Source organism: Ciona intestinalis, chromosome 2 (genome assembly GCF_000224145.3).
Source record: "Ciona intestinalis chromosome 2, KH, whole genome shotgun sequence".
Classification (NCBI taxonomy): Eukaryota; Metazoa; Chordata; class Ascidiacea; order Phlebobranchia; family Cionidae; genus Ciona; species Ciona intestinalis.
In genome coordinates, this window is record NC_020167.2 from 3,910,058 (window position 1) to 3,937,031 (window position 26,974).

Here is a 26,974-nt window from a genome sequence, read left to right on the forward strand (position 1 = left end):
ATCGCAGACGCGTTTGAACTACCGCGCCTATAAACTCAATTTAATGAGATTTTGAACGTTGACCCATTGCAATTTTCAACTTCGATTTCAATATTACTTCACTGAGCTGTCAATTCAGTTCAAATTATCCGCACAGTTAAACATAACCTGAGAAGCTTAATTATGTAAAGGTACACAAGCGGGGAACGGAATAAAGCGGAGATATAAAATAAATTGAAGCCGTCCGAACTGATGTAGCCTCATATATAGAAAGTAATGTTGGCAACAGCGTGATAGCATCTCCGCTGAAATGCGGGCAATGCAGACACTTTGCTTGTTCAAGCCGTTATCACAATAAAGTTGGGCGACAGAGCATAAAGACATTATAAAACCATAGCTTTACTCGGGAGGAAGGCTGTAATTTCTGCTACAAAACCGAGTGCGTCATCCGGGTGGTCCCTATACTTCGATACGGCTGAATTTGAAGGTCAGTCGCGGGAATTTCGGGCCTTGATGTGTGGTTACGGCCTAATGCTTTGCAATGGTCGTCACCATATGGTCTGAAAGTTAAATCCCCGAAAATATGCCGGTCCGAGTATGCTGTGACATGCGATTTCGAGCGTGCTGGCTTTGTCAAGCTTACAATATCATGCACAGAACGAATTAATACATTAAGCTGCCGGAATCGGCTTAAAAGAGGTAATTCGCGTGCAGTTACTGAGACGATCTTTGGTGTTACATCGCTTGTTATTTTAGTTTACAAACGCTTCGTTGACTGACACTGACCAGCTGACCAAACCCAACACTTGGAACGCCAGTACCCTTTATTTGAAGGGCGTTAAGTAAAAGGCCACTTATAAATTAATGGTCCAGTTATCTGACCTCTTCGGAGAAATAGCTCATTTATAACGCGGTCCAGCTGCCATTTTAAGATAAGAAATGTCACTGACCGACAGCAAATTTCACGCCCGCTGGAATGGGTTAATTCTCCACCTATAACACCGAAACAAATAATACCGTGTAGCGTGTATATCATTTCCTGACGCGTTCGTAACCGAGTTTTCTGCTGTAACGAAACGCCAATTTATTGAGAAGCGCCAACCAAAAACGCCTCAAAATACAATGCGTCGGTATAAGCTTATATAGGTATGAGTTGAATTACTTGCTGTTAGCGGTAACTGCCGATTAAAGTCATTGCATATGAGCCGGTGGTTTTGACATTAGACTAGTCGGCGTCTTGGATTGGGACCACAGGCTAATCGTTCGTAATTCCGCCGACGTAGACGCAGCTTTGCGCAGGTAAAATAAGCAAACTTCGGTCATTACACTAAACATGGGGAGATTACAAAACCAACGGCGCGCACCGGACTACGCCACAGTAACAAATCTATAGCATTCGCACCCAAGTTTCCAAGCTTTCATACACAAACGTGTTTCTGCCTTTTGTTTGTGGGTTCTATGGCTGAAAGTGAATTATGCAATTAAAGGACGTTAAATAAGGTAAGACGAAAACTTCCACGTCTAACTAATCTAGCTTGTACGTTTACACTCATTACAGGATTAGTCGGTGATTGTGCTTAAGTAACGAAACAATTTACTATACTTCAATCATACACTGAACTTATTGGCGACAATAACAGAGTGTTGATCTGATGTTTTGGTCTTGATTTGGTTTTGTGTTTGACACAGTAAGTGGCGTTTACTGGCATTTCCTATTACGTATTGTACAGGCAAATTACAGGGGCTCGCACAGTTTGAATACGCAACAATTTTCATCTTATAGAATACATAGGCGCTTCAGATAAACAGCACGTTTGTCTATCATAAATATGCATGAGTAATTACAGTTTTTCTGCTGATAGAACGATAATGAAAATATAGCAACAGCATTACTTTGCAAAAGTTAAAATATGTTTTTTTGCGACTATAACAATCGCACAGTAATTAAATGTGCCGACGACCATGAACCTGCTTAATCTGCAGAGCGCATATATGCCTACCGAAGGTTAAACTAAGTTCATCTATAAATAATGCACCGAATTGAATGTCATTAACCGTCCGCACAATAGTTGGATATTTTGTAACCTCTCATTGCAATGGACACGGCGAAATATGCTGCAGGTACTTAAAGTAAACTGGTAAATTAAAGCCGTGTTTTAAAATATAATACTCCGGGGTAAAATGTAATACCGTTAGCACACATATCCTGTATTTCTCAATCGTGTTTAACAATTAACAAAACTCAATAAAGTGGGGATAGGGTATAATAATTCTTTAACTGTTCTGTGTTTACCACCAAATTGGAAGTTAAAAGAAAATGAAAAACTGACATTTTTTATATCACACCCTATAATATATGCTGCCAAATATCTATATAAGAAACAAGAAAGTAAAAAACATTGCTGAGTGCAACACATTATCTGAATTAGTTTGACAAGGCCGATGACCGGCACACGCACTTGAGTACAGTAAGAAGTTGTCCTAAACAAAATATGACCTATATAGTGACGAATTCGTGTCAATTTTCAATGAACGGGGGTGTTTATTTTGCATGATTTCACGTCCTGACAATCATTCTTCCTACTCAGCGACCCCTCCACCTTTTATTTGAGAAAAATCAGCAGTTTTTGCTGAAGAGAAATCGCGGTCATCCAATTAAAACTATCGATCGAAGACGGCTCGGTATGCGCTGGCGAAGCTCATCACGTCATCTTCATGACATCAAAAGCTAGGACGATCTATTGAGAGTACTTGGGCCAACTCTTAACTGGTAATTCAGCCATAGATAGTTCGAAAAACACGTAAGTAGACACTGGGCGAATGACCCGCGAAAGTACGTTTCACCACAGATATGTCAAAAGTCTCAGCTGACATCTGACTCTCTTATATTTCATCTGGCTCAACGTCTTGATACAATTTGATCAGGCGAAAATTCGTTTGGTGATAGGTTAAACCAACGTAACAGCTAGATATAAGATACTCGCACATATCTAATTCATGAGCTGAAAACAGAAACGAGACACTTCTTACATTACGCCGTAGGACCTTGACTGAAGAGCCAGAAATGCCAAAGTGTTAGGCGGAATTTGTACGGTCATTTATTTTAATCAATTCCATCACGAAAACCTTACACCGTGAAATCGAAATGCTACAAAAGTCGGTATCATCCTCGGAACCAACGTTCCCAGATTTGGGCAGATATATGAGTTCGTACCAGCTTTTTTTATCACTCGTACCAGCTTTGCTTTGCAAGTACGGTAGACAAAGGCGGGCGAATCGATGTGACGGGCAGCGAGCCACAAGTCACGGCTCCTGAAGAATACACAAGGGTAAACCAAGATGTGAAGCGTAGATGAAAAGATTTCTCGGAAGATAGCGTAACCGCTGAAATATAACTAAGGAAATGATTAAACTACAGGCGCCAAGCCTAAACGCGGAACTGTAGCGTGGAAAGTATACAAAGTGCTTAACAATAGCAAATAAATATACGAGAAAATGTGACGTATGGGAACGCTGGGCTCAAATATAGAAGTTTAAAACCATATATTAAAATTTTTAAAGTATATTTCCTTATTATTTTAAACACAAATGATCTGAACAAATTAAATTTAGTTTAATATTACGACATAAATTTTTCTTGCGACGGATACGTCCAAATAAGTGGTGGAATATTGTATAGGTACATAGTATGAAGTTAATGAACCACTCCTGATGCGAAGCTGGTGGTGAATGTAAGATAATTTAATTTAGTTTTATTTTTGGTTTCGAAAGAATGGGGTAATGTACGGAGCCTTTCAATGGGAACTATCTATCCAGGATATGTTTCGCTACGCCTTTGACAATGAACAAACCATTTTTGCTTAACGTATAACTGAGTGTGCTTTGTGGGGCAGTGACGTGCAAAGCAAGATAAACGAGTTAAAACTAGACATGGGATCGACTTAAAAACCGCAGCGTGCATCACTGACATGCTTAAGCCCCGTACTGCATACTAAACTCCCATTCCCAACTTTTACACATAGTCAGCGATCAGTCCCTAATATTATATCGATGGAAAACCTTTTCTCGGCTTACCCAAGCCTGTCAAAGCAAACGAAACCGAATCCTGGTTTCAGCGAAAAGTGTGGATATACTACAACAGAAACGAGTGTGTTCACCGAAAGGTCTTACTAGGGTCACGCCGGGGGTTTCATGGATATCATTTAAGTGTAATGGGTTATAAGTTGGAGCCTATACACGTTTAAACGTGGTTATACTTGGAATAACAGGGCAAAGCTTAATTCTTTAGCAAATATTTGAGATTGAAGAAATATGCGAAGCTTCCTAATCTTGCTGTAAATTTTGAGTAATGTAAGTTGGCACGAAACAGGGATTCTCAAAACCGCAATAGTTTACGATGCTGTCAACGATTTTGAATAAGGAAACCAAGGATATCTAGTGAGATTTTCTGTCAGGACTACAATGCATCTGCGTGCCGTTGTGATAACAGGTACATCAATAATAATGTTCAGGGTTGAGATTGATCACTTTTAATTCCGTCGTAACCCGAGGCGGCTCTTCTTCATCACAGACACTTCAAGCGCACTCAGAAGTTTCGCGAGTCCCTAACACATCGCAATAGACGCCCCTAAGTCTTTGATGTCGTCAGGTCAGCTTAATTGCGGGCACAGACTCAAGCTTCGATCTCGAGCCAAGACGGTGGCAGCAGTGATGCCAATCAATAATAAAAAAAGTTTAAATTGGATGCGACATATAGGAATGTGCACGGTTATTTTATACCTTAAAAAAGAATTTTGCTAAAAAGCCGCCACATATTTGCGTTCGAAATGCTAGGTAGAGAAAACTAAACATCCAATAAAATTATAACATAAGGTAGATGAAAAGCATTGTCGATTTGTCGCATCACTGTCTCAACAAGAAGTTGGCTGGAGTGCCCCACTCAAGCGAGTGAAAGCGACTGGTACCTTAAAACGACCTCGTATTATCTAACAGGCGACTGGATAGCATTTTAAGCTGGAGAGGACTTGAACATGACCCAAGATCGCTCCCGTCTTATTGTATCCGCCCTTGGGATTCCTTATCACTTCGCACGCTTAGTAAACTTTCTTTGGCCCCTTAATCACGCAAGACCAAACCAGTCTTTAGGGAATGCAGTCACAGTATGTCGTCATCAAAACAAAATACATTACGGCTACGCTATGGTTTTTCGACGATGAAATAATTGGGTATGCGACATCATTGCTTACAAACAAGTTACTAGCCACAAAATCAAACAGCTGCGTTGTTAGTACGCATAAGCACTATATAGTAGGGTGGGGGAAGACGGGACACCTTTAGCATCTAACATACAAATATCCTGAATGTGTTTTAAATAATTAACAACGGTCTATGGGAGTCGTAAGAATATGATTTTATAATTCTTAGAGTTATGTTCTATTTTATACCAAATGGGACGAGAAAATAGAATGCAAAGGTGTCTCATCTCCCCCACCCTGCTGTATTAAATAAAGTACATCAACACTCCAAGTAAGTTGTTATTTTATGTCGTCACTTCAACGTACTCACTTGCAAGTTTCGCGGAGAAAAGATGACTTTAGTTTTTGAAAGCAAAAACAATCTGCCTAAAACAGGTAACCACAATTCATTTAGGGCTCGAACTCTTGCCTGCCTAACCTTGAGTTGACAACCCGCTGCCTCGAATTCTACTTTTGCCGCTTGGGTTATTAAATTAGCGAATACCAAACGCCAAGCGTGCGAAATCTGAAACTGGCATGGGAATTTCGGCGCGGGTGCGAATGATGGAGCAGCAAAAACTTCAACTTCTTCAAACGAAACGAGAGAAACTGGCCATGCACGAATTCACGCAATTACCATTCGGTTGCACTGTTTGTTTTACCATCCAAATTTAGAGTATAATAAGCTGCGCGAAAATGCATATGGTATTTGCAGGGTGATAAAAATCGTTTTGGTTGACATTTTAAAACAACTTTTATGCTTGTTAGCATATCATAGGCTAAAATGTCAACAAATTTATGGATACAAAGCGCAATGTAATCGATAGGGTTCTTTTAAGTTCGTTTTCAGGTTAACTTATTTCACTCAAGGTGATTACTTCAGATCAAGATGGGAAACTAATCGATCATCTTTGAGCATTCAGTCAACCACTATTTTAAATTTATCATAGAGGTGGGTCAAGGGGAACTTGGCTTTTTAGCAAATGAAAGTAATACGCATCCCATTTACAGTGGATTATTTATGCTAAACTTAATACCTGAAGTGTGCTGAATAGATGTCAAAGTAATTGTACCTTAAGATTATACAATGACACTTGTTTTAAATTAACAGGCAGGTTACTCCACCCACAATCGAGACCAAACCGCCCAAAACTTGTTAGCCAAGCTTACATACGTAAAGAACAATGGTGTAGAACTTTCTATAGCGAGACTTCTTTATAAGATACACAGAGCTGTAATTAAAGTAGGTGGGTAAATGAATCTTGTTTCAGGGCCTATTGTGGGAATGTGTTTTGTTTCTATACCCAGTTGATCGTAAATAGGAAAGTGCGTTGCGAGCTTTTTTGTTCAGGCTAATTCGTTTCGAAATAGAAACAGAGCGCTGGGGTGCCGCAAATGGAAAAAATTATAACACAGAATACAAATTTCAGGAATGACACAACCTAGAACCTATATGTAATACGATGGCGTAACGGGGAACTTTGTAGCTGTAATTTTCTTCCATTAACTTTACTCGGTGTGACCGTCAAAGCTTTTCCTGAATTCGCGCCATATAAGAAAGCTAATAACAGAGATCAAACAGCCGCCTGACAATGACATAATTCCCTTTCAAGTCGATACAAGCTGGTAAACATTTCATAACAGTGATTCGAAGTGTGTGTTTTTCCGCTCCATTCACGAGCAGGGTTACGTCACAAACAGACGGACAACAAAAACATTTTCCAAGTCGGCTTCGATTTCTCTGGCAGCCCCCACGCTCCTTTCAGAAGCAAACTCCCGTAAAAAAAGCAAAAAAGAGGTGTCTGCTTACTTTTCGAACACGAAATCAGTGGATTCAAATAAATTCTCCCATCTGAGAGATGGCGTCGCGACATAATCTGATTATCCTCCAACAAAGCAGTGGTGTCGACTTACGGAAAACAGTTAGCATCGGAACTTGTTGTGGCAGGTTATTGACTGCTGGGGAATGGGCGGGAAGTAAACAACGTTCTCCGCCTATTTACAAGCGATCTTTTCAGTTTCTCATGCTGATCAGGTGTCCAACATAACGATCTCCGCCCATTTACTAGGGATTTCGGTTCTTTCCATTTGCGTTGTGTTGGGAAACGTTAAAATGTTCGCGCTCGTCGACGGCAGTAAAAATGTACGAAAACTCAAATACGGTAATTTACAAATTGAAGAACGGACACGTGTTTTTGCCAATCTACATACACGATTCAAGAAGAATAAATTGCAATGAGTATCCTTATTTCCTTCGCCAGAATTTAAAACGTCCCGCTGACTCGTGGTCGCCACCTACCGACGGGATGTTGTCGGTGGTTGATATATTGACCGACCTCTCGGCAAGCAACCTATCTCGTGCTGCTGCTGATAAATACACGACAGTCAAAGTTTTAGCCAAATTGAACAACAAAGACAAAAAACATAAGAACATGAGACGGACATTGAAAGCAAAAGCCATGCAGAGAAGACACACATTCTACAAATTGGGTAAGATGTTGAACGAATTTCAAATTCAGAAGTGAGCCATAGAAAACATTCCAAACTCAGAACATAAAACGGAGACATATACCGAGTACTCACGTTTTTTTAAAGTAGAGACAAAACAACACGAAGCAATTTCCCGATTTTAAAACAACAACGACTTACGTGCAACAACTATACCGTCATTAAAGTTCACTAAACAATATTAAACATAACTCACCTTTTGCTTTCTGCTTCCTCTTGAAGTTACGGATCTTGTGGGCGTGATACCAAAACTCCAGCAACGCAGTACATATTGCAAGCCCCATGCCTCCAATTAACACATAGAACACTCCTGCTACGTTGCCGAGGGTCAAGGCTGGCGTTTTCGTCTTGAACAGAAATCGTTGAAAATTAAGGCCGGTATATTGAGTGGCCGTTTTATATGGTGCAATCAACATGTTATACGGTACAAGCTCTTAGTAAATTAGAAAATTTGGTTTGTATTATGCATACCTATTATATAGCAGGGTGGGGGAAGACGGGACACCCGTAGCACAATATCCAAATAACATGTTTTAAATAATTAACAACGTTCGATGGTCGTAAGGATACGGATTTAAAAATCTTTGAATTTTTTTGTTTACTACCAGATGCAACGAGAAAATAGAATAAAAATATGTCCCATTTTACCCCGTTGTACTATATATTGTTTTATAGGCAGTCTATAATTTGGAAGGAAGAATAATATTCCAATATAGTTAACTTTACGCCCTACTAATTGCAACATAGATCTATTTTAGAAACTTACCGCTCCGCTTCCACCATTTGCACCGCATTCACTTTTGTCGTACCACCAGTAGTTTTTAAGCTTCTGTAATTTTCCTTGCTCGCGTAATGTTAAAATGGCCAAGTTTACCGTATCGCTGAAATAAAATTACCGTTAATATGGAGATTAAACTTAAATTAGACAAACTTATGATTTTTGAAACCATATTTGCATAGAAGTGAGTTAATTTAAAAAATAAAGAATTTAAAATGGGCCAGTAGTAGCATAATCAAATGTTTTGTATATGAAAGAAATGGAACAACAAAAAAGTGTAAAATAAAGACCAATTTTGAATCTAAATGTGTCGAAACTTTGATGATAAACAGTTAAAATAGAGACAATCATTTAATCGAACTTACTAGAGAGGTGAGCCCTTGGGCAGGGCGATACCATAGCCCTTTGAATCGATATTGGGCCCGACTTTCATAGTGTTGCAAGGCCGACGTTGCTCTGTGTAGTCGTTCAACGTGGATTCCATTAGAAATGCGTATTTTCCCTGTGTTTGTGGGGGGACGAAATGGATTGAAAGAGTTAGAATATCGAAGGTAATTAATCAATCGTATAAAACCAGATCGCGACACGGGTACGCATTGATTTTTTCCGTGAGTTATTTTAAATTCTCCCTAAGAATATTACATTAATCTTTTATATGACCTGACTTAGTATTACCAATAGTTCGATAAAAAAACTATTTTAAGTCTTAGATTTTATTTTGAAATCCGCAAACTTACATCGCTTGCTCTGACTCTCGCTATGCCTTCTTTGTTTGAACTAACGAACACGGATGGTTCCTGAGACTTCATCGTTGCCCACATCTTCTCATATGTAGGCAAAGGCGATTGCTGTCAAAACAACTCCATGAAAATACCTTATTTCACCACATAGACGAACGAAACTCACTTTGAAAAAGTTAACTGTTGAACCGGACCTTAGAGTTCCATACTGGATGAGGGTTTGTTTTGCCAGATCTTCCGCTCCTGCAATCGGTGTCACCATTTTATCCACAGTAAGAAAAGCTGCAAGATTCGCAGTGTACGATGAGATAACTATCAGGGTGAACAGCCACCACACACCCCCAACAATTCGACCTAAAAAAATAAAAATTTAGTGTGAGAACACTTTTGAGCCTTATTTTGTGTTAGCAAACTTAATGTGTTAGCAGAAAATTTCACAAAATACAGTGACGATTTTTTAAATTTGTTTCTATAACAACAAATAAAAAAAAGATCACGGAATTTACAAAAACACAAAAATGTGGTTTACAGTTTTTAAACCTGAGAACGACTTTGGCGAAATATCGCAGCCCTGTTGTACGAAAGCACCCAACGAAAACCACAAGCTGTTAAAAATACCGAAGTCTGTTGCCGCATCAATTTCGTCGTTATTGGTAACTTTTGTAAGGCTCCCTAAACAGGATGTAAAAAGTATTTTACAATATATCTTTTACACAACTAAATTGTTTGACCTTAGCAATAAAACATAAGAGAGATGACGTATAGGCTCGAAATATATATAGTACTGTGGGGTAAGATAAGATACCTTTAGCACCTAAAGACCAAGTAACCTGATTGTGTTTTAAACAATTAACAACAGTTTGTCGGAGTCATAAGGAAACAGTTTTATAATTCTTTGAATGTTCTTTGTTTACTACCAAAGGGGATAAGACAATGAATGAAAAGGGTGTCCTATCTCCCCCATACCCTAAAATAAGTTGCCATAATTAAACTGTAAATACAAGTAAACATGCACAGAACGACACTAACACGAAAATGAACTTACTTCGATGCCATTCGTATGGACTGAACCTGGAGACCAAATAGAGGACCACACTTACTCCAACGTAAGCAAATACAATGCATATCCAAATCTCAGTTGATAGGGGATCCAAAAAACTAATTAAAAACTGACGTTTATTTTTACAATTTAATGTTGTTTAAAACTTTATGGAACTATGAAAGAGGAAGCTTTTAAATTGCTGGTTTACAAGGGGTCTATTAAAAATTGCGCTTATAGAAAAGTCAGTCTTTATGTTTATAGTAAAAAAAAGGTAGTCAAAATTAGTTCATATCTATTTACGTTAATACGTATACTATATAGGTTAAATCCACCTGAATATATTGTAATTTTGTTTCTCGGGTTTTTTGATCATGATACTGATGCCAAGTGTCATAAATGGTTTGGTAAAATCGACAACTGCTTCTCTTGCTGACGTAATAGTGAGAGGTGCCACTGCCATGTGAGCTTTCTGGATACAGTGTAATTATTAATATATTCTATAGGGGTATAAGAAGTCCTTTGGGACCTACGATTTAGTCCAGTATTTAATTACTATGAAGTAAATATTGGTTTATAAAACTAAATGCCAACAGCAAAAAAAAACATAACAAAGGAAAGCGTAAATGATTTTTTATTGATATATGTAAATAGAAAAAGACGGGATCCAAGTCTTCATACCGTTAAGCTCTTCTGTGTTACTAAAAAAAAACTGTTTAAATGCTCACTTGGTATTTAACTTCTCCTATCATTCCATTCCATGTTCCATCTTTGTCGTTTTTGGATCCGTACTGACCGTCATCAACCGGTTTGATCCGGTATTGTATCTGAGCAATCTTAGTTATTTCTTTAAGTAGGTCGACACAAAATCCCTCAAAACGGTCATTCCCCTCCAACTCTTGCCAATTTGGTTTACGAATTACGTATGGTTCTTCCTAGAAATAAATTACAGTAGTTTTATATGTTTTAAAAGGAAAATCAGTTCTTTTAACTAAAAACAAAACTACACTTTTTTGCAAGACTTAACTATAGTAGGGTGGGGGAAGACGGGACACCTTTAGCAAAACAGTCTATGGAACTACCAACAGTCTATGTCCCATTTCCCCCCCAACCTACTATATATACTGACAGCCCAGCAGGAATGAATTTCGCTACGATTTGATCGTTCCTGTTAAATCACAATGTACTTTACTGTTAAACATTACTTTTCAAGTCGATATTGATGGTTATAATGGGAACGTATGGATCAGTGTATGGACCGGTTTTGACAGAATTTGAAGATTAATTCGAACCGTGAAGAAATTATTATCTGTCATCAATTTCAGTCACTTTATCAGCGAGAGGCGATTCGCGTAAATCCGCTATAAGGCAATTATTTAAGAATAACACGTAAGACGTGTGTCGTGGAAATTGATGTATATTTATTTTTTCGGATGCTTTCACATTTTCCCGTCTCGTCATGATTACAGTTCATTAATGAAAATATGGCGGCACAGTAACGTCCTTACGCGACCTCTCGGTTCGACAAGAGTCTAGAAGACGATCGAGCCTAATTATAGAGACGCGATCGAATTCCTATAAGCCGTTTTAGTGGAAAATAAGAAAGTTCTGTGGCAGATACAGTTGATTAAATCAACGGCGGAAGCCAGCAATGTCCGGTAATTGATACACGGCCAATGAAGGAGACTGTGTGATTGCACCGAAAAAACTTAATTAGAATTGAGTAAAAAACGAACTCGGGCGTCAGCTTAACCAGGCTTGGCCCTTGCTTTAAGTGTATTGCCAATGCTTGAAAGGATTAAAATTCGGCCCAAGATTAAATATAACAAGTTCATAGGCTGACCGTGGACCGATAGGAGGTATAGGGGAACGCTAGGTATTTTCTCGCACGGCCGAAAACGCTGATTGGATTGCATATGCATAATTGAATTCATTAAAGGCATGCCAATTCTTTGAGGTATAATAAGAACCCGCTTTATTCTCGGTATAGCAAGGTCGCCTATTTATAGGTATCGATAAACTTTACGATTCTAAAAGCGTTGTTAATCGTTAAAATCACCATCAGGATGCTTAGATTTTATGTGCTAACAGTGTCCCATTTTACCCCACCCGCGGTTGGGAAAACGGGATATTTTGTGCTAACGGTCCTACACTACAGTGCCATACACCTAAAACATACGCTTACCACAATTGTAGTCACGATTAACGTTTCGTTCCTGTAAGACTCTAATATCCAATCACTCTGGTCTACCAAATCCACATCGTTTAGTTCCAATATCCCATCGCCTTCTTCAGAGGAATCCGTCCATGTACCGATGCTGTTAAGACCCAGTCTATCCAGAGCATAAATTCGGACACTGTAGTTGATTCGTTGGCCTTGCTGGTCAAATTCAACGTTGCCCGTCAGGCCTTGAAATTTTACCTGGTGTGCAAAATCGTACTTTTTAGTGGTATTGTTATATATGAAAAGAAGTGATGTTGGTTTTTAAACCTATTTTAAAAAATGACGTACTTTTAAGTGGTATTCGTATATGAAAACGATCTTGATAAACTGTATATATACAGTATACAGCGCCATGCTTATACGTCTGTACCTCTTTAATTGCTTTACTTATTTCACTGCCAGTGTTTAGAGGAAGAATAGACATTTGGTGGCACGTGACACGTTCCACACGATTGATTTCGTCCTGGATTTCTGTTTCGAAAACCAAACCCTCTGCAATAACTTGTCGCATACCGGATGCCATAGCAGTAAAAGCATCGTATATTAAGGCCGATTCACTCTGCAAAATTGAACATATTTTTTTCTTTAATTGTATGCTCATTATTTTATTTACATTACTTGGCGTATATTAATTAATATAACTCGATTTCTTTCACGAGACTGAAATTATAGCCGCCTTCGCTCTACTGGGTATTTAGGAAATTAAATGAAAATCAATCAGCGTCAAAAGCCATGAAATTTGCTGCTCATACAATAAATATATGAAACCACTAAAGTCATATTTGATACCCAAATAAAAATAGATGGTTTAAATTGTGTGTATATGAAAAATTTTCCATGTCAACTCATGGCACAAAACATTATCAGCAATTTATGAACGAACAAGTAAGGAACATTACCCCGACTGTGTTAAAAAATGGGTTGGTCTGTCCCTGAAGTACGCTATCATAGAGTTCAAAACTCTTGTCCACGAGTCCAAGAAAAGTGAGGTTACTTGCACCGTACGCGAATTGCCGAAGGTCCTGGTCTATGAGTGACTGCAAGGAAAGTGAGGATCGATCATTAGCAAGATGCCGTTGAGAAGGACGCGTAGATGGGCGGCAACAGTTCAGCAATCGATACAGCGACACGACTGGGTATTGATTCATATTTATATATGCATGTGCAGACTTACCAGATCCGAGAATATGTAATGGTAATCCATGGAAAGCATGCCCATAATTTTGATCTGTTGGAGAAGCGACAACATTCAGTAAGAGTGGGCGGAACCAACGGTTTGGCAATAATTTAAATTGAATGTAAAACTTTCTATAATAAGGAAACAAAAGGCTCTATAGCGTCTTAAAAATAATCGACGGTGGTTTATAAGGTCTTAATCACATTAAGGGTATCGAGTGACTTGCGTCCGGTTGTCATAATTTTTACATTTGTTGCACACTCTATATTTGATTGCAGCCCCGGTTAGAATCGATGTTGTTTTAGCGACAACCGCACGAGGTTCTGGGTTTATTCCACAGGGACAGGGAGTCATTATATCGCACATTGATCGCAACCGACAGACACGATTACATTTGTAATCGGAAACTTATTTATTTCCTTTGGCTGCGGTGTTTACACTTTTTTACCTAAAACTATTTTAAATTATAAATGGCCAATCAGGCAGCACATAGATTATATGTTTAACTTTTACCTAAAATTTATGGAGAATGAGAATTTTTGCACCAAGGTCCTCGCACAGCCGGAGCATTGGAATTAATTTGTACAACAAATAGCTAAAACCGTTAAGAGATTTTCGTCGGCATAATCAATAATACGTATAAAGTCTATATAAAATCGACCTTTTCCAGTGTCTGCATTGATCGTTGCAGCGATACGTCAAACAAAACTTTGTATTCTTTTTTGCACGCTATCTCCTTCAGTGTCGGCAAGATATTATCCACCCCTGCCAAGTTTCGAACCTGGATTCTCAAGCCACGTTCCAGACAAAAAGCGATCGCCGCCTTTACCGGCAAATGAACTAAAACAGAGGATACGCTATAAAGATAAGGTCATACACATTTAAAAATTTAAAAAATAAACCAATTTCTTTTCACAAGATTTCTGGTAGGACAGATTCAAAACAAAATTAAATAGGCGTTTTTTTGCAGGAATTCTAAAAAAATCCAAATATGTAAACACGTTGCGTTTTACCTTCTTTTTGATCGTACACTAATGTAAATTCCTTCCATCCCAACTTGAATAAAAAATCCAGAAGAAATGTTTCAAATTTTGGGTGAAGGTTAATGACATGTTTGGTTGGTTGGTCGGGCAATGGTAAACTACAAATATAATAAGATATAAGAGAAGAGATGGGACACCGTTTTATTCTATTTCTTGCCCAAGTTGTTAGTAAACAAAGAACATTCAAAGAATTACAAAACTGTATCTTCACGACTCCCATAGATCGTTGTTTATTGTTTAAAAGACGATCAGGATATTTAAACATTATGTGCTAAAAGTGTCCCATCTTGCCCCAGAGTGCTATACATTAAGTTGAAATTTAAAGAATATAGGTTGGGGTAAGAAGTCCATGTTTGAATTACCGATAAAAAAACGTTTTAACTGATAAAACACGATAAGGAAATATGGGATATTATGTGGTATCTGTATTATACCGCACAGTAGCATTTATACAAAAAAGAACGTGTGCCAAAATCTCTATATGTTAGTTTTTATAACACGCAATTGAATCACGGCCGAAGTTAAACTGAACTCAAGATTTTACAAAAACTGCAAAACATGAGTGAATCTCAAAATGTACAGTCTGGGGTGGTTTAATTAAATGATAAAATGTAATACAGTTACATTTTAGACATCTAGAACATCTTATACGAACAGCAAATGTTTTAATTAAAATGTTACCGTTACCTCGGAGTAATCCATGGGATGTTGAAAGTATCAGAATAAGAAATAATTGCGTTCATTGAACTCGCTTTCCAGAAACCAATAATCGTATGTGTTCGTTGTGACATATGATTGCAAACTGAAAAGTAAGAAATATAAGTAATGCATTAAAGCGTTATAGCTGCCTTTGCAATAACATACGTTGTTAAACTTACAAATGTCCATGAGGTATAAATATAAAATCATTACGGAGGCAAATACAATACACAACAGTTAAGATCTGATTGTATATACAGTTATATTACTATGTTGTGTTATTGGGTCAACCTTTGCTTCGTTTCCGTGGTTTAGTTGTGTATTCGTAGGTCACAAGCATCCGCATGCGGGTTGCAACAGAATTAAAGGAACGGATATGAGAAATATGAAAGCTATTTGCGTCTCATTTGATTTGTTTATTCAATGAACTTGTAATACGTTTGGATGCATTTCGAATAATGTAAAACTTAGTTAGGCGTCTGTGATAAACAAGATGGTGGATATGCAAGGTCAAATATATTAGATTCCCAAACATGCTTTTCGAAATTAATAAAAGTAACGTACATTTAGTAACTCGTAAGCTTTTAGTTTTTACAGCACGAATATATATATAATATATATAAGTTGCTATAATAATTAATGAATTGGAATTTTTATTACTGCTTTCCCGAAAGTATATCGCTACGATTGTATAGCTCAACGCAAAATCCTGCGATGACATGCTGCGTTTTACCAGAAATTATACATTTTAGGTTTAGCAATTTGTTATGTGCGCGGTGTATATGCTTTCTGAATTTGAAATATTTTTGTTTTGTGCAGAACACGCAGCTCTGGGATTCGGCACCGACTCGTGAAGAGTGTTCAGGAAATTCAACTTTAATAAATAAATTATATATTGTACATATATCTTACATTCTTGCGCCATGGTAAATGTATCGTTGATAACTGAAGTTTGGAGAAATACTCGAAATCTTAGATTGGGCTGGCTGCCAAGACTGCTGGGAGAAAAGGGCAGCACAACTTGAGCGTTGTGACGTTTCAGTGCTAACTTGAACATCGCATCCACACGATTGTTGCCAACAGGTAGAATTGCCCCTGCAACAAAAAGAATAAAGTTCAAAATATATGTTGATATTTCGTGTAAAAAAAGTTCAAGTATGAAGTAGGGGAAGATGGGACACCATTTCATTCTATTTTCCCGCCACATTTGGTAGTAAAAAAAGAACAAAGCATTCAAGATATTATAAATCCGTATTCTCGTACTCCCATAGACAGTTCAGGTATTTGGATATTATGTTCTAAAGGTATTCCATTTTGCCCCACCCTACTATGTATGTTAAACACAGAACTATATCCGCCATAGGTATATTCGGGTATTCGTTGTGGATGAATGTAGCTATAGAATCTAAATGATTAACTATGTACTCGCCATCAAAATACAATTTTTAGCGCCTTATACTAGAAAGTAAAGATAAATTTGACTTCAGAAAAAAAAAACTGGGGATATGGATTGGATCATGCCCAGTTATATTAATTCCGTGTACAACTCACTAAAATGCATATTGATTTGCTGACAATTAGAAACCAGTCGGCGTATCAGGGCATCAGCATTGCAGAAGTTGCAATTGATTTTTTTGGGCTTGTTTTAATAACCGTGTCGAACGAGCTGCCCGATGGGATAATGCTGTAAGCTTGGACGGTTTCTCATAAAAAAGCATATTAAAAAGTCGGCCTCCTTTGGGAGTTGGAGTATTGTTGTTCGCGGAGGGACGTGAGTAAACAACAAATCAATCAAAAATTAGGCAAACCGGATATTATTACGTCAGAACTCGTATTTCTCCATACCGAGTACTCGTAAGCAGTAAAATTTTGAAAAACAAGAAACACTTTTCTGCGTTTGAGTGAAAAATCTGACTCAATACATATACTTTTTTGAATTCAGAAAATCGCGCATTTAAAATGATCTAATGCTTTCGTCGAAAGCGCAGTATATGTTGGAAAGATATTAACTTTGACTTTACGCAAAGTCTACTGTAAGATATGAAATAAAAATGCTAAAATTAATTGTGTTAAAAATCAAAAACAAATTGTTAATTAGAATAAAACATATCCGTAACCTAAGAAAAAGAGGAATAACTAAATACATGTTGTTCATATTAGATCATATAAAAGTATGAAGTGCAGGTATATGACTCAATACCAGTATATACAAGTAAACGAATATAAATGGTAAGCAGTGTATAGAACAATATACTAACCGATGGGAATCGATACCGAACTCTGTATTGCACGTGAGTCAAAATCTTGCGAACACGAAATTGAAAAATTGAGAATGAGGCAAAATCCGAAAACTAAACTCCGTCGCGAAATTGCATTTGAAACTATTTTTAAAGTACGGCGAGACATTTTAACTGGTTTGTTTTGGCTATACTCGCTCGAAAATCATCTGAAAATCAATCTGATTAAAGGTGCAGTATATATAAAAAACATCGGGAAATTTCGCCAATAGACTCTATAATACAAGTCTGGTACTGTGGGTATATAGCTGTACTTTCTTCCAGTGTAAAAAAATGATCTTGGCTAACTTCTGGACATGACTGGAGAAATACTAGAAAGGCTAAGTGAAAATTAAATTGAAGATTTGCCAGCGCGAGTGACTGCGTATATGTCAGACGTTCTTACGTAAATGCGTTTAGCCCGACCGCGCGTTTAGAGAGGAGGCATCAGTTCTCGATTAGAAAATGAAAAAAGAAAAAAAGTTCGCAGTGCTTCTGTAGTATCGATTTGACTTGAAGACTTGGACAATTTCTTCTGCATCGTCACTACTTGAGTGGATGCGAACACCGTAGGATTAACATGTTCGGTGAACAACTTACAGACGTTTGCCTGCAGAGACGGCATATACGAATAACGTGGGAGAAAAATCAATGAACTTGCACAAGCGGTGGCGTGTCAGGGCCGCCTGCAGCCATGTTAACCGACAACTCCTTGCCTCGGATTCGAATCCTCTTTGCCACGACTTAAGCTGTACTACCATGTTTTAATCCAATGAACATCTGTACCGTGGACACTTATTGCTGGATCGACTGGCTTAGCAAATGGCTTATCTTCAATGTACTTGTAAAATCGGCCGTGCTGATAACGTTGTTTGGGAACTTAATTAATTTACGATTAAAACTTTTAATATGCTATAAAGAACTACCATATTTAACTGAACGTTTTGGCCAATAATAAAAACAACGCATTTTGAATGAAATTAATATGTGGGGTACATGATACACCAGGCAGCAATTGCTAGAGTTAAAGTTGGCTAGAATACGATATGAAAACCCTGGTTTATTTATTGACTTATAATTACAACACTTTATATTGGGACATATCTGTTTTGTTTGAATCCAAAGCATTCTAAATTTTTAAGTTTCGAAGCAATAAAGCTTATACACTAACGAGTTTTTTTTTCGAGATAAGCTTGCGTGCGCCGCGTGGCGGATTTTATATGTCGAGATAAAACAAAGTAATTTTGAAAAGCAATATAAAATGTCTTATCAATGGTGCACAAGCGCGCTGTGGAATGTTTAAAAATCCAAGAATCTTTTGTTCCCAATGCTGGTTTGTTTATTTGTGGCTAAAGGGTTATTAGAATTAAATATTTAAAGGTTGCAGCAGAAGTGGTGGTTCGGTTGCCTTTCTTCACAGACTGGAATCTCAATAAACCAAACGCCAATCTGTGGTTCTTAATGTTTACAAGATAAAATAGCGAGGCAGCTTAGCGGTTGAGACGTTTTACTCGACAAATGCTAGGGACGAGGTGCACGTTACATACAAATAAGTTTAAATCCAAGGCCCCCAATTCGTAGATAACCGGGTAGTATCGCTGTGGTCAGGATATTGAGCGTTCACGACGAGAGAAGACGCTAATGAGGGGACCTGGGATCAATTTGCAAAGGATATATAGGTCTGGGGACGATACCGTATCTGGTCTCAGTCGCCCTTCCATCGATTCTTTAACAAATCGTCAGTAGAGTGAAGTTGATGAGGTTTTAAAGCCAATTAAAGTTAAGGGGATGTACGACGCGTATATAATTCGACTCATTACCTCTTACAAGATAGGGTTGGCACGTTCGTGGTCGTGTAGAGGAGCCAGGGTTTACGTCTAAAAGTCATATAGCGATAAAAAAATTGTTGTTTAGACTATATGATAGAGCCACTGAGGAGAAGTGCTTTTTAGAGTTAAGTTGCTTTTTGTTACCGAGTTGGACTTCACGAGTTCCGATTAGCGGGGAATATTAAAAAGCGTCTAGTATGTGATTAGACTGTCATCAGCTAAACTATAATGTAACTAACGAAGCTGTACGACGTGTTTGAATACCGTAAGCCTAAATTATTTATCGCGTTGTAATAGACAGCCGAGTGGAAGTTTTAAAAGAATGCCATTTGTATACCACTTAAAATGTAAGAATGAATGGACTGCTGCAAAAAAATATGTTATAGCATAACTTGAACGTCGTCTAGTTTTGTTTCCTATAGTTATAGGCTTTGCACCTGATGGCAGATCGATGTGTAATAGACTTAGCTTTCAAGTGATGGAAGATGTCGCTCTATATAAGCAACTTGACATCGCATAATCAAATTGTAGCTGCTAATTTACGAGGAAATTTTAAGTCGCCAGTCTTTTACGTGTATAAGTCTGATGCGATGGTGTTGCGTTTGTCTGGTAAATATACATAGTCGAGACTTGCTTCGGTATTTTACCAGTACAACTAGACGCTATAGGTAAGGTTAACCGAAACAACCGGTATAGCTCGAACTGAATACGGTACATCTTTTGATAATAAGCGGTTTACTAAGAAAGTTTAAACAATAGTGATAGGAAATGCTAGACGTGGAGAGAATGATTGATTGATTTGTCGTGTCCTGTGGCGTTCTGAGGTAACTCTTGCGCGCATGAAACTAAACTGAAGACAAGGTTGGCAACTGGTGCTACCGAAACTAAAGACTGTTTTAAACTAACAGCAAGATGAAAAGGAAACAGACCGAGGTGTTAAATATGAAGAAAGTTGGTTGGATCACCGGCCCACGTACCAGCAGTGGTTTAAAAAACACAGGAGCCAGGAGGAAAGGACGATTTGATGCGACTGTCCCTGCGAACTTAAAACGTACAGCAGGTGCGCAAAGACCTTTACGGGAGTACAAAAGAAGTAAAAGCGTGATCTCTTACGATACCGAAGATCGTAAGTCATGTTTCTCTGGTAAGTAAGATAAACTATATATTGCCAAAAACATTTTTATAAGTTTCATTCATTAAAGTCCAAATTATCTGAAAAAACCAGTACGATTCCAATTAATTGTCGTATTCCGGAAAGTTTCCACGCGACGGCGCTGCTGCGCCAAACAGCAAATCGACAACGCACTCGACAGGAAATGACGTCCGTGTTTGCGTGATATGATTCGGAGTTTTAAGTTGATTGATGTGACAACATAACTTGCTTATTGCAATTTCGTGAAGTCAGTTTGCAAAGCGGTGTGTTCTAGTATAGCGTATAAAGTTGTTTACAAGAGTAAGAACTGAGGTTTAAATGGGAAGAGGTGCTGAGTTTGGTGATTTATTCCTTAGTGCACATTATACCTTAAATTTGAGAGAATTTTTGTACAAGTCCAATGCAACTATATTGTAAAAATGTTTTTTTAACTTGGTAACTACAGGCAGTGGGAAATATCGACGTTTAAGCATGCTTTACACCGTACACACATAAACGCTGATTTTGCTCAATTTATTTCTGCGTACGGGAGATTCAAAATCTACGGTTTAATTAGCTCTGGTTTTATTTAAACGTAGGACTCACGGTTTTAGCTCCCGGGTAAAATTACAGCCCTCGGTTTCTGCGGTTAGCTTCTTCGCGACGGTGGTTGTTTCTTCCCAACACATCCATTTTAAATCCTAAAAAATTTATGCAATGTTAGCCTAACATTGTTAGGGTAGAAATGCGGCAGCTTTTCATTTCGCTACAGTTTAATTAGCCCTTAAGAAACTAATGAGTTTAATCACCTGTTGAAAATATCACTAAATTTGCCGTTGGTCAAGTTTTCAGCTAATTAATTAGACGATAGATTTAAGCAAGAGACAACTTGACGTTGGAATCTTTAACTGTCAAGCTGACGAGAATTCCTCTGAGGATACAAAACACAGGGATAGTCAGTTTACGAGCGTTCTTCGCGTTTCCCGCAAACCATGCCTTATGCCGGCAGCCAATTGCTCACGCCATTTCAAGTTTTTCTCTGCCGCTAGACCCAACCGCCGAGTTTATTAATGAAACAAACGCAGGAAAACGTGTACGGTACCAAAAGGTTTTAGCTTAAAGCTTTTGAGAAGCAAGACCATTTAGTTTTGATAGGCACTCGTTGAAGTCACAGGTGCAGTTAATGTCAAGGGAGTTTTAGAGGCGCGTTGTTGTTGTGATATTGTCTGTCTCCAAATATCGTGAGAAATTCTCGACAGAACGAAGTAGTATGAAAAGTTCCGGCAAAAGTTTTTAATTTCTGTGAAATGCTTTGTTTTAATGCTGGAAACTGGATACTGTCGTGTTTTATGCCAGCCTATAACTTGTCTGTAGTCTGTACATAAGTAAATACACTTTACTTTTAATATGCGATGAAATTATGTAAATTTGGAAGTGAAGTTAAATTGAATGACTGTAAAAAGATTTTACATTGATTTAAACTATGCTACGGTGCGGTAGCTGCAGGGCATCCTGTTTGCCTGTGACGGTCGTGATAATGAATATAAACTTAACGCGGTTGGTTGCTTCCAGGGCATATTGCTCCATATACTTCCATCATACTTTCTACACTTTGCAAAAACGGTTTTGACTTCGGTCGTTACTCCGCAAACCAAACACCTGGTAACGTGACACCACGACTACTATAGCGTTGTTTTCCTTTCACGGCAGCATGCTTGACGTTGAATTGAAAATAGAGTTACGTCACGCTTAACGTCGCCTGTGCGTCGGGTTATACCTCGTTCTGCGCGTTTAAATATACACCGGGCATGTATTTTGAGCTGCTGTGGTCCTTGGTCTTACCCAAAGGTCTTAACTAAGGCCGTAAAGAAGTTATGTCATGTTTATTAATAACACCGTGTGTTAAGCCGACTGGTCGCATATACTCCTGTCGATCCGATTTGAATGACCAGTTTGATCTTCGTTCGAACTTTGCGCTGTATTTAGCAGACGATGGGCGTCTATTACGTTGGTTACCTTACGTTGCGTTCGGATTGGCATTCAAAAAATTGCAACTTGCTGCCAGATAGTTTACCATTGAACCCCAACTTCGGCCTAAAGGTGCGTAAGATGAAATTGTTTGCTATTTTATCGGTTATGTATATAATATATATATATACTTTAGCATTAGTATCATGTATACGGAATTGTATTGTCTGGTGAAAAGATCTATTCACTGTCAGTGATGTGTTTACCGTCGACGACTTTGCCAGAGATTTTCCCGTTGTATATACACAGCCACATGACGCTATAGTTTATATAGATTTAAATAATATTAATCTTAGATGGAGTTAGCAATAGGTAGAAATTCAATTATTGTATGCATAGTTCTTGTCAACAGTTGAAATTTAATAAATATAACCTTAAACAGAAAAGTCGCCCTAAATAAATTGACCGTCCGCCGTACGGTATGTGTCGGCGTAACAAAGTCCGATAGAAAGCAGGTATCGTTGAAAAGCAGGCAAGTGATTTGATGGCGTTTGGTTGGATCGTATTTCTGTCATAAGCTATTGATTTTGTAACAGCATGCGTCGAATTAGTTAAAGCTCTGCTATTATTTTCAGCATTCACGCTCGGTTAGTTTACACTTTCCAGGCCTAGACAGATGGAAAGAGCAAACGGTTACAATTTTAAGGGGTAATTCGAGTTAAACAGCATCTGTATATTAATGTATATTTTACTATTATTGTGATAGTTAAAGCAACGGGGATTTTAGTGGAATTAAGTAAAGAATTGATACCACGATTCGCAAGAAATGCGACTGTAATTGATATTTCACATTATCCCATTCTACAAGGCCGTAATTAAATTATGCTAAGTAGGAACGTATTAGGAGAATAGAATTACCATAGATTTTTAGACTGAGCGATGTCTTATTCAGATGTATACAGATTTACCCTAAGGGTAAGCAATGAGGGAAATGTCAGAAATGTCAATCTATGCATATATAGTATTTGTTTCGTTTTTCTTGACTAATATTTACTTCTGTATTTGACTGTGTTTTGCGAGTAGTATACATAGCAGCGTTTATGGTTTTGAACCGAGTTTGAAAGTTGTACTATATACCATGAAACTTAAAATTGTAGCAGCGGTTATACTCGGTCGTAAATTGAAAACTGAGGTATATGAGCTTATCCACAGTTACTGGCAACTGAGGGTTCTCTCTGGTTAAAATAAACTGAAGGATATTTGGCAGCGTTGTATAAAGTTCGATACGTCGTTCAGTTATTTCACGGTTCAATATTCTGCGTACCTAATTTAGGAGGATGAGAGTACAGTTGCAGTTTTGCACGCTTGAGCTGTAGTTAACTTGGTAATTGATCAGGTAAAAGACAACAACGTTATATATACGTCGTATATTTATTGCAACTGCAGGTCTATTGAAGGTAATGCGTCCTAAAATCATAACAATGAGGGTTGGTGGCGAAAGGCGTTAAGCATCGGATTATCCCGTAAGGTACCGCCTGCTGCTTGTACAACACGTGTGATGATATGTCACGAACTGATGGCCAACTCGTGAAAATCAATCGTATTTTCTCTCGTAAATGACTCCCTGGTGTTTCGTACGCTAATACAAAGCCGTGAAACCGATTCGCCATCGACCAGTCGTGGAATTGGAATAAGCGGTTCCGAATTCGTTTAATTAAGCTGTAATAGAACACCCACCTGGCGCTCGATAAGCCACCTTATATAAAGGGTTGACCACCACGTGCCGCAATTAGTAGTATCTCACGAACATTCAAACACGAGTGCTGTACATTTGTCGGAAGTATATATAACTGGATTTAAACAGGTAAAATGGTATGAAGCTGCTTTTGTGTTGTGGTGTGCAGTGTGTGACTGGCCCGTTGATCTGATTTGTCTGCTAAGTTCTATTGTGTCAATTGTTGCGCTATAGGAGTATTGTAAAAGCTTTTTTCAATATAATGTTTGTGTAAAGAGAGCGGATCGAATAGGCGCTATGGTTAATACAGGATGTTGTCGCATATTGGGTTTATCATGCTGTTAGATTTGACAGAAAAGCGACACGTACTCTTTCCCTGTTTAATGGTTTGTACTGTTTTATAAAGAAATATAGGTAAAGAATATTAACCGAGCTTCGACAGTCCCTAGCTACAGTATAAAAGAAATCTAAGGAAACTAAGGTCAGGGCATACGATTCAGGCTGTGTTTAACCCCGAATATAAACCATGTCCCATGCATTCTTAAGAATGTGTCGGAACCAGTAGTTTATGACAGTATAGCTGATGACGCTGTACTATGTTGCATAGCAAAACTGCAAAGGCTGGACTTTGGAACTTTCGGCCGCGAGATGGCAGTAATGGGGCGGATCAAGACAAGCAGCTGGGTCGAAGGCGTTCAAATCAAACTGCCACGTCTAATGCCCTCGGTACAATGGTTTAGCCAATGTGATTTTGGGTGTATAATTGCACCATAGTATCTCACAATCTCATATACACACTAGTTCACATTATACTAAACTTATACTTGTTTCGACTGTATTATAATCTGTATGAAGGGTTTTTATGACATGAATCGACTCTTAACAAGTCTAATTAGACTTTATGGTACAATAAAATAAAACAGAGAAAACCAAGATAAATTCGGTATAACCAACGTATCTACTAACTTTGGGTATTACGACAAAAAATGCAGAAAATATTAAATTCAACTTTTTACCTTACCTTGAATATGGTAACTTCAGATTTTGAACGTTCTTTTTCAATGACACAAAAAAACGAAACGATTCCGGTACAGTTCAAATATATTAACGTCAATCCAAAACATCGTAAACAAAAATCAAAATGCGTAATTCCCGCCAACGTGGCGGAAACGGTTGCTTGTTTTCCAGACTAGGCATTGTGACGTCATAGACAAATTTGTGTCGTAAATTCAACCATATTTCAAACAAAGCCGCATAATTGTCTAGCGTTGTTGTTATCCTCAGCCGCATAAACAGTTGTCGTGTTAATAGTTACGACGCGTCATTTGTTTCGTGTAGCATGTACAAAAGGTAATTTTGTGCTGCGTTTACATGTGAAAAATATGGCAAACGTAATGTAAAGTTACACAATTCGTTAAATAATTAAACCGTTTTTTTGACTACAAAGTAATTCTTGGTTAATAAGCGCATAAATTTGAACCCAGATTATGTTGTGCTATAATTAGGAATATAGCTCATGCCAAATATCAATTACCCACAACGTTTTATCAAAAGCGAAGAAAAATCATTAACGTAACCGCGTAACACAATCGAGTAGTGAGGGCATACTCAGTCTGGGTTTATTTAGCTATGACGTCACATCGACGTAACGGAATATTCCACTGCGGAATCGGCTGCACCAGGCATTTTTATCTCAATCAAAATCGTAGCTTCAAGTCGCAAAAGTCGACTGGCAATTACAGGCGAAGAAATGGATTAGTGGTCTGATGATACGCGTTCTTCGTCGGGTTTAGCGTTTCAATTGTGCAGGTGGCTCGAAATTAGGCCGAACCAATGTTTTCTTAAGCTAATTTGTATCGATTCGCGATGGTGATAGGTTTTCTTTTCTTGTTTGCTGTGTGTCCACGTATACACGAACGTGCCACGCACATTAATACCGTCGTTCAGCGCATAAAGACGAAAGAATCCTGTCTCTGCTGTCATATTTTTTGAGTTGTCAGCGCGGGCCATTGACGAACGGATTCTGTTTCTTTAGTCCTTTGCCAATAGACGCGTTCTGCTGTTGCGCGTCGTAATGGCGATCACGACAGTCAGAGCTAGTCCGTACAAAGACACCGGTCTGTTTATGTTTTCTTAGAAACCTTATGCTTATTCAGTTTAAACTACTATTGATACTGGATAGTAAGACTCGAGCTTTGTATTGAATACAGTTTGATCAAACTAATTAAATGTGGGCCTTGGTAAGGTGTGCGGGTTATCTCAGTGTGTAGTAGATAGTAAAGTTGTTTGTTTTTTTTAATCTCGAACATTATTTATTTTCAGGCATCCGTCTCCGTGTGATGGTGTGCCCGAAGTTTAGCCAAGTTTTCCTCACATTTTCAACTCTACTCTTCTTCTTTTCGTTTGAATGCATTATATTTACCATTACAACCGCAGGTCCAGGAATATATGCTTGGAATTTCAAACCAACCACCTGTAAAGGTGAGATTTGTTTGATGCTTAGTACAGTCCATATTAAACTATAACTATGTTGATGTTCGATGTTTATTACAGCCCGTGCAAATCGCAGGATGTAACATATATATAGTAATGGGAACGATGATGGGAAACCTT

At 38.1% G+C, this 26,974-nt stretch overlaps 2 protein-coding genes across 8 annotated transcripts in view; one reads left to right on the forward strand and one right to left on the reverse strand.

Moving 5' to 3' along the window:
• Nucleotides 1–6,800: 6,800 nt before the first annotated feature.
• Nucleotides 6,801–22,758, reverse strand: LOC100184267 (glutamate receptor 2-like). 3 transcript variants are annotated; one of them, XM_026840678.1, is made up of 19 exons: nt 21,265–22,758; nt 16,334–16,516; nt 15,410–15,524; nt 14,693–14,820; nt 14,341–14,519; nt 13,677–13,730; nt 13,402–13,539; nt 12,873–13,061; nt 12,464–12,700; nt 11,007–11,213; nt 10,614–10,750; nt 10,285–10,397; nt 9,780–9,911; nt 9,406–9,593; nt 9,237–9,347; nt 8,865–9,001; nt 8,488–8,602; nt 7,918–8,068; nt 6,801–7,580 (listed from the first exon to the last, which is right to left on the reverse strand). In XM_026840678.1, exons 2-19 carry the CDS (start codon nt 16,476–16,478, stop codon nt 7,459–7,461), a joined length of 2,598 nt encoding a protein of 865 aa, XP_026696479.1. In that variant the 5' UTR covers nt 16,479–16,516; nt 21,265–22,758; the 3' UTR covers nt 6,801–7,458. The 3 variants fall into 3 exon arrangements, with proteins under 3 accessions (XP_026696479.1, XP_026696478.1, XP_018672579.1); XM_026840677.1 differs by lacking the exon at nt 21,265–22,758 and adding an exon at nt 17,680–18,408 and having other exon boundaries at nt 6,801–7,577; XM_018817034.2 differs by lacking the exon at nt 21,265–22,758 and adding an exon at nt 17,680–18,407.
• LOC100185792 overlaps nt 20,350–26,974 on the forward strand; it is an 8,904-nt gene continuing 2,279 nt past the window's right edge. Inside the window, exons 1-2 of one of the 5 annotated variants that reach the window (XM_026840690.1) lie at nt 20,350–20,670; nt 26,684–26,842. In XM_026840690.1, the coding sequence (XP_026696491.1) occupies nt 20,439–20,670; nt 26,684–26,842 (391 nt within the window). In that variant the 5' untranslated portion in view covers nt 20,350–20,438. Of the gene's footprint in view, nt 20,671–24,731; nt 25,088–26,207; nt 26,479–26,683; nt 26,843–26,974 lie in introns of those variants that run through there. The other 4 variants (XM_002126506.4, XM_026840691.1, XM_018817747.2 and 1 more) reach the window with 4 other exon arrangements.